General features: G+C 48.6%; 3 protein-coding genes across 3 annotated transcripts; all 3 read left to right on the top strand.

Moving 5' to 3' along the window:
* Positions 1-4,494: 4,494 nt before the first annotated feature.
* On the top strand, positions 4,495-10,318 carry CDV56_101094 (1,3-beta-glucan synthase; the record flags this gene model as incomplete). Its single annotated transcript, XM_026754713.1, has 3 exons — positions 4,495-4,631; positions 4,679-9,964; positions 10,021-10,318. The coding sequence occupies 3 exons, from the start codon at positions 4,495-4,497 to the stop codon at positions 10,316-10,318; spliced, it is 5,721 nt and encodes a 1,906-aa protein (XP_026615279.1).
* A 728-nt stretch (positions 10,319-11,046) lies between these two features.
* On the top strand, positions 11,047-12,741 carry lcbA (serine C-palmitoyltransferase subunit lcbA; the record flags this gene model as incomplete). Its single annotated transcript, XM_026754338.1, has 4 exons — positions 11,047-11,375; positions 11,431-11,941; positions 11,999-12,490; positions 12,559-12,741. 4 exons carry the CDS (start codon positions 11,047-11,049, stop codon positions 12,739-12,741), a joined length of 1,515 nt encoding a protein of 504 aa, XP_026615278.1.
* A 1,430-nt stretch (positions 12,742-14,171) lies between these two features.
* scw4 (putative cell wall glucanase (Scw4)) lies at positions 14,172-15,379 on the top strand (the record flags this gene model as incomplete). The annotated part of the gene is made up of 3 exons (XM_026753888.1): positions 14,172-14,235; positions 14,293-14,432; positions 14,498-15,379. 3 exons carry the CDS (start codon positions 14,172-14,174, stop codon positions 15,377-15,379), a joined length of 1,086 nt encoding a protein of 361 aa, XP_026615277.1.
* Between the last annotated feature and the right edge of the window lie 810 nt (positions 15,380-16,189).

Genomic DNA, 16,189 nt, shown 5'->3' with positions numbered 1-16,189 from the left:
TGCCTGTATTGCATCTTGACCTCTGATATGACAGGGAGCTGCGCAGCCTGCGCTAAGTGTTGGCCCTACTTTTAACAATATACTTCAGACAGAGCTGGCTCATTAGATGCTCACAGAGTTGAAGATCATCTAAGCGACAGATTCGAAACCTCATACTCACTCCTGCCAGAGCCATTGTTTTCTGCCTCTAAGCTTATCCCCTAGCGGAATTCTACCTGCCCTGATACATAGGTAGTACTATAGACTCCGCAATCGATATGGAGGGACCATTATTATAAGCTTATATCGCCACACTCGCCTTGTGTTTCGCCTAGCTTAAGTCTTGAACACATTGGGACTGGACTAATCAGCGGAACAAAGGCAATCACAAGTCAATAAACAGCCAAGGACGCCGGCGGCTTGACTGTGTATTTGTGTAATCTCGATTGTATTCCCAAAGCATCAAATAATGTCCATTATGAGGGGCTGGCCTCTGCGGACCACGAATCCCTGACGAATCCTGAACACTGAGAGTTGAGAGGTGAAACCCCCTTTTCTTGTCCATGTCTTCCGCCAGGCTCGACCATTCAATCACACCGTTTAATTAACTTGCCACCCTGAGTGGGACTGTATTATTTGATTGGCCTTGATGTATCAGCTCCCCACCACCCCAATTTCGCGATCCATATCTCACAGCCACCTTTATTTTCAACATTGAAGATTGGCTCAAAAGGTATCTACCTAACTACTACGCCAAAATGCTGAAACTGGCTAATTGAGCCACAGCTTAGGTGTAATTACCTGGCGTACGGACTAGACTAAAAGTCCTCTTCACATTTTGAAAAATTCCCTAGCTAATATCCTCGTCTGGATCAAGGGCCCAGGCACCTTCGAAATCGCATCTTCGAAATCGCAATTCTTCATAGACTCAGCCACCACGTCTGGTCATCTTTGAGTAGATAGAGATGGTGATGATGCGCAGTATTCTGCAAGGGGAGCACTGCAATAGCTGACTATTAGGATAATCTGACATTTTGTTCAACAACTCCTGGCTTCCCTTCCTCGGCCGTCATAGGGTATTTGTGGGCTCTGCCCGGCATTGGAACCTATTGACCAGAATTAGATACCTGGATCTTGCATCCTTCATTTGCCTGAGAGATAAATAATGCATTATGCACACTTATCTACCATCCAGTCGCTGTAGCTATCTAATCTGTCGGCCAAATCAACCTACAGAGTACTTGGAACGACATAGTCGAGTTTGCACGGAGTACAAAACATACCTACACACAGACAAGAATACCTACGCACCATGGGCATGGCGGAAGAAAGATGGTGGTACTGGTAATTAATTACCTTAACATCAATGTTCGGTAACCGGTTCCATGGATGTTACTCATATTAGGATACCAAGTTTCAATGATCGTCCAATTGGGATTGTGATATATTTGGAAACACATTTCCACTTAATCATACTACTCTGTGGGGAGGTACCCACTAGTCCTATGAAGCAATAATACATTTCTCTTCTTATATAAGTGAGGAAGCTCAGGAGATACTTTGTATAAAGGAGGATTACAGGTTTGTAGTCAAATGAATCGGCATAAGAATAAATATAGTGATTGTCTGGGCCACCATAAAAGAGCCTGAACTAATATACTTACTACCTTCGTACTCCGTACTGTGCCGTAGTCTGTACTTCATAGAGTGGAATTGCAATCTTAGCAAGTGGGGGTCAACTTATCTGCAATTCTAATTTCTACATCTAAGCACTACTAGTTAGTTCGAAAGTCGTTGACTGTATGGATGAGATTCGCTCAAGCTACTGTGTCAAATGTCAATCTCGGCTGATCTATTTTCGAGTGGTATCTACTATTTAATATCTAGAGGCATGATGTTACAAAGCAAATGAGACAGAAGGCAAGAAAGGCAAGATTCTAGAAGCTGTGATAATTTAGTCTGAATTATCAAGTCCTTACTCCGTACGGAGTACAAGCAGTGAATAATGGATTAGCAGTACTCTGTACAGTCGCCAAAAGAAGACACTGGGTAAATCGATGGATGGACTGGTTTCTTTCCACGAGGAACGTGATGCCAGATTACTGATGGCATGATTACATCATGGTTATATTCTCAAGGCTTTGTGTGCTTCGTACATCTGTACACTACCTTATTACTAGTGGTCTTGGACGGACTACGAACTTGCGCTTATTTCCGAGGCTATTCTGCTCAATCCTGGTAAGATTAATGCGCACTCCATACCCTGTAGGTGTCTTTGACATATCTATCAAGCATAAGAGCTTTGCCATACATGTCCGAATGTCAGTATTCTTGAGAGTGGCGAACGGCATTCCTGACTCTTGATTCATGGCCGCATTCAGCTATCAAAGTGACTACCTAAGGTAGACACTAGGTACTACTGACCGCAGTCTATACACGTAAGTTACTATGTATGTGACTTTGTAGTTTGTAGTTTGCAGCTAACTATGGAGCAGATACCCCATAGCATTCGCAGAATCTGATGGGTTTGACGGGGCGGCGGAACCTTGACAAAAAATCAATGCTGGTACATATTTCATAGATAGCAATCAATAGCAATAATTGACTTATCAAGCCTACGAATCGTCAGCAGCAGCAATTTTGCAGTGATTGGGATCTGACGAGCGGGGACACACTTGCTGAGGAGTTGGTGATTTGTGGTTCGAAGCACAGCGCATCATCCATGGTTAGTATAACTGATTTCCGAGAGTCTCCATACAATCCACGCGGTGATAACCATAAGAGCATTAATAATAATAAACAAAGCTCTCTCTTCTTCAAGTCCCAACTGCAACTGCATAGCGACGCATTCATGAGGTTGCCACTCTGATATATGCTGGCGCAGACCGGAAGTCTCCTGAGACCCATTGTCAGGATAACAGGAATGGGCGAGATACATCCCTGCATACCAGAACGAGGTGTCCGCCACAAGTGTGCTGTAATCCAGTGACTGTGTATGGAGTAAAATTACTAGCCCGGTACCTACCTAGGTAAGGTAGAGACCATGTATTAGGTTGGATAATTACGTATCATTGTTGCGTCTCAAAGACTCAACAGTGGATCTAGTTTCAGGGGCCGCCCGGCGCCATCAGCTTCCATGGGTTCCGGTGTTGACGGTGGCTGGTCATTTGCTGCTGTAAATCCACCACTGCACATTAGCTTGTCTAAACTTCGAATCTCAACCTGCTTGATGTGCTTGAAAAGAAGGTGGTGGCTTCAAAACTTGGAAGGCCAACGCATTATTTGACAATCAAAAGAAGTGGGATTAAGAAAATATAAACACAGAATGAAAAACTTTATTGACTCTGACAGTACCAAGCTGTTTGGCTACCTCTCTGATTCTCCCATGAGAAAGATGGCTGATCTTGTAAATGGTTGATTTCTGCCAACCTCTCCAAAAATTATGAAGGGATGAACAACATCTGAGCTGCTGTATTTATTGTATTTGGTCAGAAAGGTACCTGATACAAATCTAACCATACAACACCTTCCCAAACATGCCGCAATGCCTGCATTTTGTACAAAGCAATAGCTAACGTTACCATACAATACCGGTCTAGCACCTTCCCCACCTACTTTGTGCTTACCATACATAGGTACATTTGTGTACACTTCAGGCCAAAATAGCAGTAAAGGAAGGTACCACCTTCATGTGCTTGACTGTTGCCCGTAAGTTGGCAGATCCAGATCCCAAAATAACCACAATCGCCGCAGTGCCAGCATTTTCCCTGAGTTGGTGGTCAATCCTTTTCCTTTTCCTCACTACTGTCCAACTCAAGTCTTCCCTCCCCTACCTCCGTCCATCTCTTGGTCATTTTTCTTCTGTTCTGACCACTCTCGTTTTGGCATTTCTGTTCGCTCTTTAATATTGTTACTGTCAGAGGAAGGAAAGCAGAAGTTTTTCGGGTGACAGACTTCGGCCAACGCTCCCTTCCTTCTTTCTTGCTTTCGTTTGAGGAAAGAAGAGGGAGGTCGTTTTTCGCTGCCTGGGCTATTGCATCTGAGACTAAATCTTCAGTGTCGATTCCGCAACAGACCACTTCGCTTTTTCTTCAGTATCGTCCTAGACTTTCTTTTTCTCCATTTCACCCTTTTCGCTTTATCTTCCCTCTCTGTTTCCACATCCGCTCGTTAATCACCTTTGTCGGTAACGGTCATCTGGTTCATTGCTTGGGTTGAAGGATAGTCCATCGGTCCATCATCGACCACACGACTGTGCAGTCTGGAACTGGTGAATCCTCAACATACATCACGACGCGTCTGGTTTACTGCGACTCGAGATTCAACCCCTGAAAACGGCTGAGCTGTTATCGATCGATGCTCTGATACTGTGGAACGATTGGTCTTTAACTTCTAATCATTTAATGGGTAGTCCTTGATGTAAGGTTCCATTGCATCTGCCATCTCTTTTGCGAAAGTACACCAGAAGCTAAGATTCTACCGTCAACCACAGAGCTGTCAGCAGTTTCATTCAGCATGTCGGGATATCAACAAGGGGGAGGCCATTACAATGAGGGCTATGGCCATCAGGAACATGGTGACTCCTACTACCAAGATGAACATGGGCAGGCCTACTATGACCATGACTACGGTGATGGCTACTACGACAGATCGTATGTCTTTGACCTTGGATTCGTAGAAGCTTGCTGACCAGTCATAGCGGGTACTATGGTGCGGACGCCAATAACAATCAGCATGAAGGAGGATACTACGATGCTGGTCAGCCGCACGATGACTACTACGGTGACCAATACTACGACCAGGGCAATGGCCAGCAGGGCTACGATAACCGGGGAAGACGCCGAGGTGATTCAGAAGAAGACTCGGAGACATTCAGTGACTTCACCATGAGGTCTGAGACCGCTCGTGCGGCCGATATGGACTATTATGGTCGCGGTGACGAACGTTACAACAGCTACGCCGATAGCCAGTATGGTGGACGTGGGTACGGGTACCGCCCACCGTCATCCCAGATTTCATATGGTGCCAATAGGTCCTCGGGAGCGTCAACCCCAGTGTACGGCATGGACTACGGCAACGCTCTGCCTGCCGGTCAACGATCTCGAGAGCCTTATCCTGCGTGGGCGTCAGATGGCCAGGTCCCCGTTTCTAAGGAAGAGATAGAAGACATTTTCCTCGATCTGGTGAATAAGTTCGGTTTCCAACGAGACAGCATGCGCAACATGTATGATCATTTGATGACCATGCTGGATTCACGCGCTTCCCGGATGACGCCCAACCAGGCCCTTCTTTCCCTGCACGCTGACTACATTGGTGGTGACAATGCCAACTACCGACGTTGGTATTTCGCTGCCCACTTGGACTTGGACGATGCCGTGGGTTTTGCCAACATGAAGCTTGGAAAAGCCGACCGCAAGACAAGGAAAGCGCGGAAAGCAGCCAAGAAAGCCGCCCAGCAGAACCCGGAGAACGTTGAGGAGACCTTGGAAGCCCTGGAGGGTGACAATAGCTTGGAAGCCGCCGAGTACAGATGGAAAACGCGGATGAACAAGATGTCTCAGCATGACAGAGTTCGCCAACTGGCACTGTACTTGTTGTGCTGGGGTGAAGCCAACCAGGTCCGGTTTCTGCCTGAGTGTCTTTGCTTCATCTTCAAATGTGCCGACGACTACTACAATTCGCCCGAGTGTCAGAATCGAGTTGAGCCCGTTGAAGAATTCACCTATCTCAACGAGATCATCACGCCGCTTTACCAATATTGCCGTGAACAAGGCTATGAAATCGTGGATGGGAAGTACGTCCGTCGTGAGCGCGATCATAATCAGATCATTGGTTACGATGACATGAACCAGCTTTTCTGGTACCCAGAAGGTATCGAACGGATTGTCTTCGAGGACAAGACGCGCCTGGTCGACATCCCACCCGCTGAGCGATGGACAAAGCTGAAGGACGTCGTCTGGAAGAAGGCTTTCTTCAAGACCTACAAGGAAACAAGATCTTGGTTCCACATGATTACCAACTTCAACCGTATTTGGGTCATCCATCTGGGCGCTTTCTGGTTTTTTACTGCTTTCAACGCACAATCGCTCTACACCGACAATTATCAACAGCAAGTGAACAACACGCCCCCTGGTTACAGGATTTGGTCCGCCGTTGGTTTCGGTGGTGCCCTCGTCTCTTTCATCCAGATTGCCGCTACTATCTGTGAATGGATGTACGTGCCTAGGCGCTGGGCAGGTGCTCAGCACCTCACCAAGCGATTGATGTTCCTGCTCCTAGTTTTCATCATCAATCTGGGTCCTGGTGTGTTTGTCTTTGCATACAGCAAGAGCATGGGCATCAGCAAGACCATTCCTTTGATTGTTGGTATCGTCCACTTTTTCATTGCGCTGGCAACTTTCGTCTTCTTCTCTGTCATGCCGCTTGGTGGACTGTTCGGCAGTTACCTGAAGAAACATGGGCGTCAATACGTGGCTAGCCAGACGTTCACCGCAAGCTTCCCACGTCTGCATGGCAACGATATGTGGATGTCGTACGGTCTATGGGTCTGCGTTTTCGGTGCCAAATTGGCGGAATCGTACTTCTTCCTGACTCTGTCTTTCAAGGATCCGATTCGAATTCTCTCACCGATGCACATACATTGGTGTGCAGGTGTGAAATACATTGGGAATGTTCTGTGCCACAAACAGCCGCAAATTCTTCTCGGCCTGATGTTCTTCATGGACTTGACACTCTTCTTCCTGGACAGTTATCTTTGGTACATTATCTGCAACACTGTCTTCTCTGTTGCAAGATCGTTCTACCTGGGTGTGTCGATCTGGTCGCCCTGGAGAAACATCTTCTCCCGACTCCCCAAGCGTATTTACTCAAAGGTTCTCGCCACTACCGACATGGAAATCAAGTACAAGCCCAAAGTATTGATTTCTCAAGTTTGGAATGCCATCATCATCTCAATGTACCGTGAGCATCTGCTGGCTATTGACCATGTCCAGAAGCTTCTCTACCACCAGGTTCCCTCTGAGCAAGAAGGCAAACGGACCCTGCGTGCGCCCACTTTCTTTGTATCTCAGGAAGATCAATCATTCAAGACTGAATTCTTCCCGCCCGGCAGTGAAGCTGAGCGTCGGATTTCGTTCTTCGCGCAATCACTCTCCACCCCAATGCCCGAGCCCCTTCCTGTGGACAATATGCCTACATTCACGGTTTTGATCCCCCACTATAGCGAGAAGATTCTCCTCTCCCTCCGCGAGATTATCCGTGAGGATGAGCCTTACTCCCGCGTGACGCTTCTGGAATACCTCAAACAACTCCATCCTCACGAGTGGGACTGCTTCGTCAAGGACACCAAGATTTTGGCCGATGAAACTTCCCAGTTCAATGGCGAACCTGAGAAGAGTGAAAAGGATGTTGCCAAGAGCAAGATTGATGACCTTCCTTTCTATTGCATTGGTTTCAAGTCCGCCGCTCCAGAGTACACCCTTCGGACTCGTATCTGGTCCTCATTGCGTTCACAGACACTCTACCGCACCGTTTCTGGTTTCATGAATTACAGCAGGGCGATCAAGCTCCTGTATCGGGTTGAGAATCCGGAGGTCGTGCAGATGTTCGGTGGCAATTCCGAGAAGCTCGAACGTGAGCTTGAGAGGATGGCGCGCCGCAAGTTCAAGATCGTCGTTTCTATGCAACGCTATGCCAAGTTCAATAAGGAAGAGCGTGAGAATACCGAGTTCCTCCTCAGGGCTTACCCAGATCTCCAAATCGCCTACTTGGACGAGGAACCCCCCGTCAATGAAGGCGAAGAGCCCCGTCTGTACTCCGCCCTTATTGATGGACACTGCGAGCTGCTGGAGAACAGTATGCGGAAGCCAAAGTTCCGAATTCAACTTTCTGGAAACCCAATTTTAGGAGATGGCAAGTCTGACAACCAGAATCACTCGATCATCTTCTACCGTGGAGAGTACATTCAAGTGATCGATGCCAATCAGGACAACTATCTCGAAGAGTGTCTCAAGATCCGTAGTGTCCTCGCCGAGTTCGAGGAATTGACTACTGACAACGTCTCGCCCTACACGCCCGGCATTCCTTCTACGAACACCAGCCCCGTGGCCATTCTCGGTGCCCGTGAATACATTTTCTCCGAGAATATCGGTGTCCTTGGTGACGTCGCGGCTGGAAAAGAACAGACTTTCGGTACTCTTTTCGCTCGTACGCTGGCTCAGATCGGTGGTAAGCTTCATTATGGTCACCCTGATTTCCTGAACGGCATCTTCATGACAACTCGTGGCGGTATCTCGAAAGCTCAAAAAGGTCTACACCTCAATGAGGATATCTATGCCGGTATGACTGCCATGCTCCGTGGTGGTCGCATCAAGCATTGCGAGTACTACCAGTGTGGTAAAGGTCGTGATCTTGGTTTTGGCTCCATTTTGAACTTCACAACCAAGATCGGTACGGGTATGGGCGAACAGATGTTGTCCAGAGAGTACTACTATCTCGGCACTCAACTGCCTCTCGACCGCTTCCTGTCTTTCTACTATGCTCACCCTGGCTTCCACCTTAACAACATGTTCATCATGTTGTCCGTGCAGATGTTCATGATTGTCCTAATCAACCTGGGAGCTTTGAAGCACGAGACAATCATTTGCCGTTACAACTCTGACTTGCCGATCACCGATCCTCTCCGACCCACCTACTGTGCCAACCTCACCCCGATCGTGGACTGGGTCAACCGTTGTATCATCTCCATCTTCATCGTCTTCTTCATCTCGTTCGTCCCACTCGCTGTCCAGGAACTGACAGAGAGGGGAGTCTGGCGGATGGCCATGCGTCTAGCCAAACACTTCGGTTCCGTCTCCTTCATGTTCGAGGTGTTCGTCTGTCAGATCTATGCCAACGCTGTCCACCAGAACCTTTCTTTCGGCGGTGCGCGATACATCGGTACTGGTCGTGGTTTCGCTACGGCCCGCATTCCTTTTGGTGTTTTGTACTCGCGTTTCGCAGGTCCTTCCATCTACGCTGGTGCGCGTTTGCTGCTTATGCTTCTGTTCGCGACGTCCACCGTCTGGACGGCAGCTCTCATTTGGTTCTGGGTCTCTCTGCTTGCCCTGTGCATCTCACCGTTCTTGTTCAACCCCCACCAGTTCGCCTGGAATGATTTCTTCATTGACTACCGTGATTATCTCAGATGGCTTTCACGTGGTAATTCGCGCTCACACGCATCTTCTTGGATCGGATTCTGTCGTCTGTCTCGTACTCGGATCACGGGTTACAAGCGCAAGCTTCTGGGTGTGCCATCCGAAAAGGGCTCCGGCGATGTTCCTAGGGCTCGTATCACCAACATTTTCTTCAGCGAGATTGTTGCACCCCTGGTACTCGTTGCTGTGACTCTGGTCCCCTATCTCTACATCAACTCCAGAACTGGAAAAACCAACGACCCAAAACAAGCTACGGATGCCATCATGCGAATCGCCATTGTTGCCGCTGGACCAATCGGCATCAATGCAGGTGTTGCTGGTGCTTTCTTCGGCATGGCCTGCTGTATGGGGCCCATTTTCAGCATGTGCTGCAAGAAATTCGGCGCTGTTCTCGCCGCCATCGCGCACGCAATAGCTGTCATCGTATTGCTCGCCATATTCGAAGTCATGTTCTTCCTTGAGTCCTGGTCCTGGCCAAGAATGCTCATGGGCATGATCGCAGCAGCGGCCATTCAACGTTTCATCTACAAGCTCATCATTTCCCTTGCCTTGACCCGCGAGTTCAAGCACGACCAGTCTAATATCGCATGGTGGACCGGCAAGTGGTACAGCATGGGTTGGCACTCCGTGTCTCAACCTGGCCGTGAGTTCCTGTGTAAGATTACGGAGTTGGGATACTTCTCTGCAGACTTCGTTTTGGGTCACCTGCTCTTGTTCATTATGCTGCCCGCCCTCTGTGTCCCGTTCATTGACAAATTCCACTCGGTCATGCTCTTCTGGCTGCGGCCAAGGTAAGGAACACTCTTCATAACGATATTTGATCGCATCTTATCTAACACTGCTCTAGTCGCCAAATCCGCCCTCCAATCTACTCACTGAAGCAATCGAAGCTCCGGAAGAGAAGAGTCATCCGCTTTGCTATTCTCTACTTCGCGATGCTCATTCTGTTCCTTGTCCTTCTCATTGTGCCACTCATTGCTCGCTCCATGGGATTGGCTAAAGGGTTCACCATTCCCATCAGTGGTTTGATGCAGCCTCTTGACAAGGACAACAATGACACAATGGTCACCTATACCGGCAATAATATTCCACCCGGTTTTGAACCCGTCGAGAGCCCCTCAAGCACGGCCACTGCAACGAGCTAGAAAGCGCTGTAATTTTTCACTTCTTCACTCTCTTTGCTTGCCTGTTTCATATTTTTGCAGAAATGGCATCATGAACACGAGCTGTATAAAGTACCCAGCGCCTCGCAGTCGCAAATTCGCTGTTTTTTCACTGTTCAGATTGTTTATTGTCTAGTTGTTTTGAGATCCTGAAATCAATACAGAGCATTCATCATAAACTGTATTATCAAGGTACTCTGGTCTTAGGTATCATGCATGATATTCGTTTAGCTATCAAAATGATTTTCAGATCGTCCGTTCCGAAGAGTCCACACATCGCTACTACATTGCCGGGTTAAAATGAACAGCCTCATGTCGTGATCACCATGAAAGATAGCAATAGAAACAGCATAGTGTTCATGCTCAAGATACCATTTACTGGCTTTCGGCAGGTGGAAATAGGACTTGAATCCGATATTGCTACCTTATTGTGTGGCAGTGTTATTATTTGTGCCGTTGTTGCCTTGAAGAGAGAAATATTAGGCAACATCACGTGCGCGACGTGTTTCGCTGATCGTCTGACGCTGGATTTCCAAACCGAGCGCTCATCTTCCTAAGACTGGTTGTTGCGTTTCCCCAGATATTCCCTCGTCTGCTGATAGTATTATTATTGCTCGCTGCAAATGCTGGTGAATGATTAAATCAATCTACGTTTCCTGAAGCTCATACTTTGGCCTTGCGCCCCGAAGGCCGCGTTCTTTCCGTTCATCATGGATATCCAGGAGACCCAGCGCCTTCTTTCGGAATACCTCCATGAGCTCGCAAATCTGTTCCACCGTCTACCAGGATCGGCAATTTTCCTGCGCTATGTGAAGTCAAGCTATCAGAATGATCCGATCCGATCCGCCGTCGAATTGTTCCTTTTCCTATTCGCAGTTCGCTATCTGCTGGCACCAAAGTACTCAACGAAACCCGGAGTCGTCAAACTTTCCGAGGATGAGATTGACGACCTCGTGGACGAATGGACCCCAGAGCCTCTTGTGGGACAGCCTACTGCTCTGGAGGAAATGGAGGTCGATAAGCGGACAGTGATTGTTGGGTATGCTCACTGTCATTCAGTGTTTTCCGCTATGCTGATGTTTGATGGTCTGCAGTCCAATCGGCCCCAAGTCCAAATTGTCCAACGGTCGCACGGTGATTAATCTTGGTTCTTTCAACTTCTATAACTTCAATACAAACGAGGCTCTCAAGGAAAAGGCAATCCAGACCCTTCGCAATTATGGAGTCGGCCCATGTGGTCCCCGAGGATTTTACGGCACCCAGGACGTGCACATGAAGACCGAAGCAGATGTTGCTGCCTATCTCGGCACAGCGGCTTGCATCATCTATTCCCAGGCCTTCTCTACCATATCGAGCGTCATCCCGGCATTTTCGAAACGTGGAGATATCATTGTTGCCGACAAGGGTGTCAATTTCGCCATTCGGAAGGGTATTCAGATTTCGCGCAGCATGGTCCGGTGGTATGAGCATAATGATATGGAAGATTTGGAAAGAGTTCTTGCGAAGATCACCAAAGAGCAAGCGAGAAAGCCCCTCACGAGAAGGTTCATCATCACCGAGGGCCTTTTTGAATCGTATGGTGACATGGTCGATCTTCCCAAAATCGTACGTGATTCTTCCGTTCTTTGGAAATAATTGGCACAGTCTGACAGACAGTTTAAGATTGAACTGAAACTCAAGTACAAATTCCGACTTATCCTCGACGAAACCTGGTCATTTGGCGTCTTGGGAAGAACTGGCCGAGGCGTCACAGAGCACCAAAACGTCGATGCGGCAGAAGTTGATATGATTGTGGGCTCGCTGGCCGGTCCCCTGGTCGCCGGAGGCGGTTTCTGTGCTGGTTCTGAGGAAATTGTTCACCATCAACGAATCTCTGCCGCCGCGTATACATTCTCAGCGGCATTGCCTGCTCTGCTATCGACCACAGCAAGTGCAACGATCAATTTGCTTCAGAATGGCCCTGAAGTAGTATCGCAGCTCAGGGAGCACACCAAAGCTATGTGGGCACAGTTGGATCCTCGCAGTGATTGGATGTACTGTACCAGCGCCCCTGAGAATCCCGTCATGATCCTTGTCCTCAAACCCGAAGTGGTGGCCGCCAAGAGACTTACTGCCGAAGATCAGCAGTTCTTACTGCAGGATGTGGTTGACGAGGTATGCAATCTTTGACCCGAGCACTTTGGAGTTGTCGTGGGATTCGAAGAGAACTGACTTTCTGCTAGTGCCTTGCGAATGGTGTCCTTATCAGCCGTCTCAAGACTCTGGACGATAACTTTGAGCCAAAGCAAATTGTCCCTCCAGCGCTCAAGGTGTGTGTCACCATCGGATTGACGAGGAAAGAAATCGAGAAGGCTGGAACGATAATTCGCCATGCTATCACGAAGGTTGTGAGCAAGAGAAAGTAGATCACTTCTTTGCCCAGATCTCTTTCTCAATGGCCTCAATCCAAACCGCTTATGCTGTCATGACCTCATTTGCTTCCTAATTGACCTACATCGCCATGACTTCTCGGTCTTTTGACCTGACTTGTGACACTCCTACTTTCTCAGCTTTCTGTGCAATACACCATCATTGATGAATGCGTGCAGCAGCCATCGACCTCACTTCGTGGAAGCAGCTTTGGAACAAGTCAGACCATCCTTCCCGTCAACCTCATGTGAGGAGAACAGGCATAATGACACCTCTGGTGTATCGAAGACTGCTTTCTCAATTGTTTATAATCAGGCCTTGCTGTGTGTTCACATCTCAGCATTTTTAGACTTATTCTTTTAATACAAGGGAACAAAATGGTATTCTCTCCAACGATAATCCGGGCTAACTGGAGATAAGATGAAAGACCCTGGAAAATACAAGACAGCATAGGAGATGCAAGGGTTACATGCACAGCATTAGTAACTGTTATGCCTGTAGTAGTCAGCTCTCTCAGCAATCTTCTTGAATAGCCTTAAAGCTCACGAGATACTGGCTCCTACCAAGTTCGTGGTGGATTGTTCACAACTTCGAATCTTGTCATCTCCTAGTGGCTCAAAACAAAATGCTCTCATAGAATCGAGAAGTATAGCACCTGCTTCGTACACTTGACTATTTGGGAGGCCAAGATGAATGCCTCAAGATCCTACCCTAATTGCCCAATTACACTGTACAACCTCCATAGTTCTCCCTTCTTGTCCTTCTCGACATCCCTGAGAGTCGACAAATGTAAGAGTCTGTATCCTTTGAGATGACCTTTGAACTACTTAATTATCAGAGATAATCACTTTTATCTAGCCCCATGTGTTGGTCAAAGAATGAGTACCGGGGGAAGGGTTATGCCAGGGAAGTCTCCCTTGATACTGGTTGGGATAACAGGACTATCACTCATTTTCCCCCAAGAGCTTCGACAACCCTGCAGAGTAAAATCGAAGCACAGCATGTCAGTCATGTATGATGTCTTGCAGTTACAGCCCCTGAGGAACATGCCGTCAAATCAGGGTCCTAGCACATTCTTCTTATATGAGGGTGTTTGGGAAGGTATGGGCCTAACATTCCACAGGGAGCAAGTGAAGTACTGGTACTTAAGAGCATGCCTTCACTGATTACTGAGTTCATGATGAATTTTATCTCGAAAAGATCTAGAGTAAGTGGGCGCTAATTCACTACGCCTCTGATGGTTCTATGACTGACTTTTTTAACAGTGAATGTACATCTACAGCCTGGGTATTTAAGCCCACAGTCCGGGCCTGGCCTCACAATCTCTACTTCTTCATTGATCTGACTCGTTCAATCTGTTCACTTCTACTGTTTCTTGGATTGCACTGAGGAAGAGTCAACGTGAGGACTGCAATTGACCGTTGCAATGAGATTCAAGATCAACCTTCTGGCCCTGTTGTTGGCCTACCAGTCTGCAGCGCACCCTCATGGTAAGATATTTTCAAAGTAAAACACTTCTGAGTGTCGAAGACATTGCTAACTGCCAGATACATTATCAGTTGGCTATCGTCGCGATGCCGAGCACGACATCAATCCCCACGAGCAAGTTATCGTTTGGGTCGATCAAGCTGGACACACAATCAGTATTGAGCATAACCACCAGACCCCTACTACGGCCTCCAAGAACGTATGTGTTGCCTGTAATTGATCCAATGTATAACCTGCCTGAACTTGCAACTGACATCAAGGCAGTCGCCCACCGAGCTGCCTCTGCTCCCAGACACTGATGATGTCCTCCCCGACAATCTCCTCCCCAAACTCCCCATCAAAGTGCCTAACTTGAACATGCACTCGGACCCTCGCTTCGGCATCTCCTATTCGCCTTACACCAGCTACGGCACCTGCAAGTCCTTCGACCAGATAAACAAGGACATCGAGCATCTCAGCTACTACTCCTTCATCCGCATCTACGGCATCGACTGCGACCAGACCAAGCTCGTCACCCAAGCAGCCAGACAGCACGGCCTGAAAGTCTTCGCGGGCGTGTTCGACCTCCAAAACTTCCCAGACAGCCTGCACTACATCCGCGACGCAGCCGCCGCCGCAGGCGGGGACTGGTCCGTCTTCCACACCATCGCCATCGGCAACGAGCTCGTCAACAAGGGCCAGAACGCCCCCGGCGACGTCGTCAACGCCGTCAACACCGCCCGCGGCATCCTCCGGGGCGCAGGGTACCAGGGCCCCGTGGTAACGGTCGATACCTTCTCCGTCATGCTCCAGCACCCGGAACTCTGCACCGCGTCCGACTACTGCGCCGCCAATTGCCACGCCTTCTTCGATAACCAGCAGCTCCCCGAGCACGCGGGCGAGTACGCGCTCGACAAAGCGCGACGCATCTCCGTTGCGGCGGGCGGGAAGAAAACGGTCATCACGGAGTCGGGATGGCCTCATGCGGGCCTGGCTAATGGCCGTGCGGTGCCGTCGCCGGAGAACCAGAAGAAAGCCATTGCGAGTCTGAGGCGGGCGTTTGCGAACGATCCCGACTTCGTGCTCTTCACTGCGTTCGATGACTTGTGGAAGTCGGATAATCCGTGGACGTTTGGCGCGGAGAGGTTCTGGGGTATTGAAGGATAAGGAGCCGCAGTAGGAGTCGGTCGGTCTTCAGGGTTCTGCGTTGCTTTGCGTTGCTTTGCTCTTGCGGGAGGTTAGCCGATGGCGTTTCTATCTGCATCGCGTTGCATTGCACTGCATGGGGCACCTTGCATGGCTTTGCATAGCGTTGCATGCGCATGGCGTGGGTTCCCTATTGACTTGATGAGTTCATGGTTCAATCTGATTGATGCTTTGATCTGCGATTATGATACTTCTCTCACTTCTTGTCATGTACATTTCCGGTACATACTGGATAGCAGTCAAATGATGAGTTATGAAATTCTGAGATAGATTGTACTGATTGTCAAAATCTTGTGGTAAGGTACAGCACTCGACGTGATGGCTAAACCAGACGGCCAGCATCCTCGTCTTCTTTAATGGGTATGTGCAAGTTTAACATGACAAGAAACACGAGAAGATATCTATCTCCGTGCAATGGCACACGATGCAAAAGAATACGCTTGTATGTAATTTCGTTTCCCGCAATGATCAAGACTCCAGCGACACCTTTTGCACCGCCGCCTCCACACTCACTTTCGCACAATCATGTCCAGCACCGTCCGATTCGGCCGACGACTCGGGCAACATTTCACCATTCATTGGCAAATCCTTCCCGGACCTGTCCGCGGTGTCACCATGTGGGTGTTTCCCTCTCGCCCAGCGGCGTGTCTTCGGCGGCTCAGGTTTATGGCCGTGTTTGCCGACAGAGGGAACGACCAGAGGACTGCTGTTCAGAGGGGTGCAGTTGCCGGAAAGAGGATGGGCCTGAACCTGTCGCTGAAACACATCTTA

This window comes from Aspergillus thermomutatus (genome assembly GCF_002237265.1).
Source record: "Aspergillus thermomutatus strain HMR AF 39 chromosome Unknown NODE_70, whole genome shotgun sequence".
NCBI classification, from domain to species: domain Eukaryota; kingdom Fungi; phylum Ascomycota; class Eurotiomycetes; order Eurotiales; family Aspergillaceae; genus Aspergillus; species Aspergillus thermomutatus.
The sequence above is the reverse complement of the archived record's forward strand: the minus strand, read 5'-3'. Positions and strand labels throughout refer to the sequence as shown.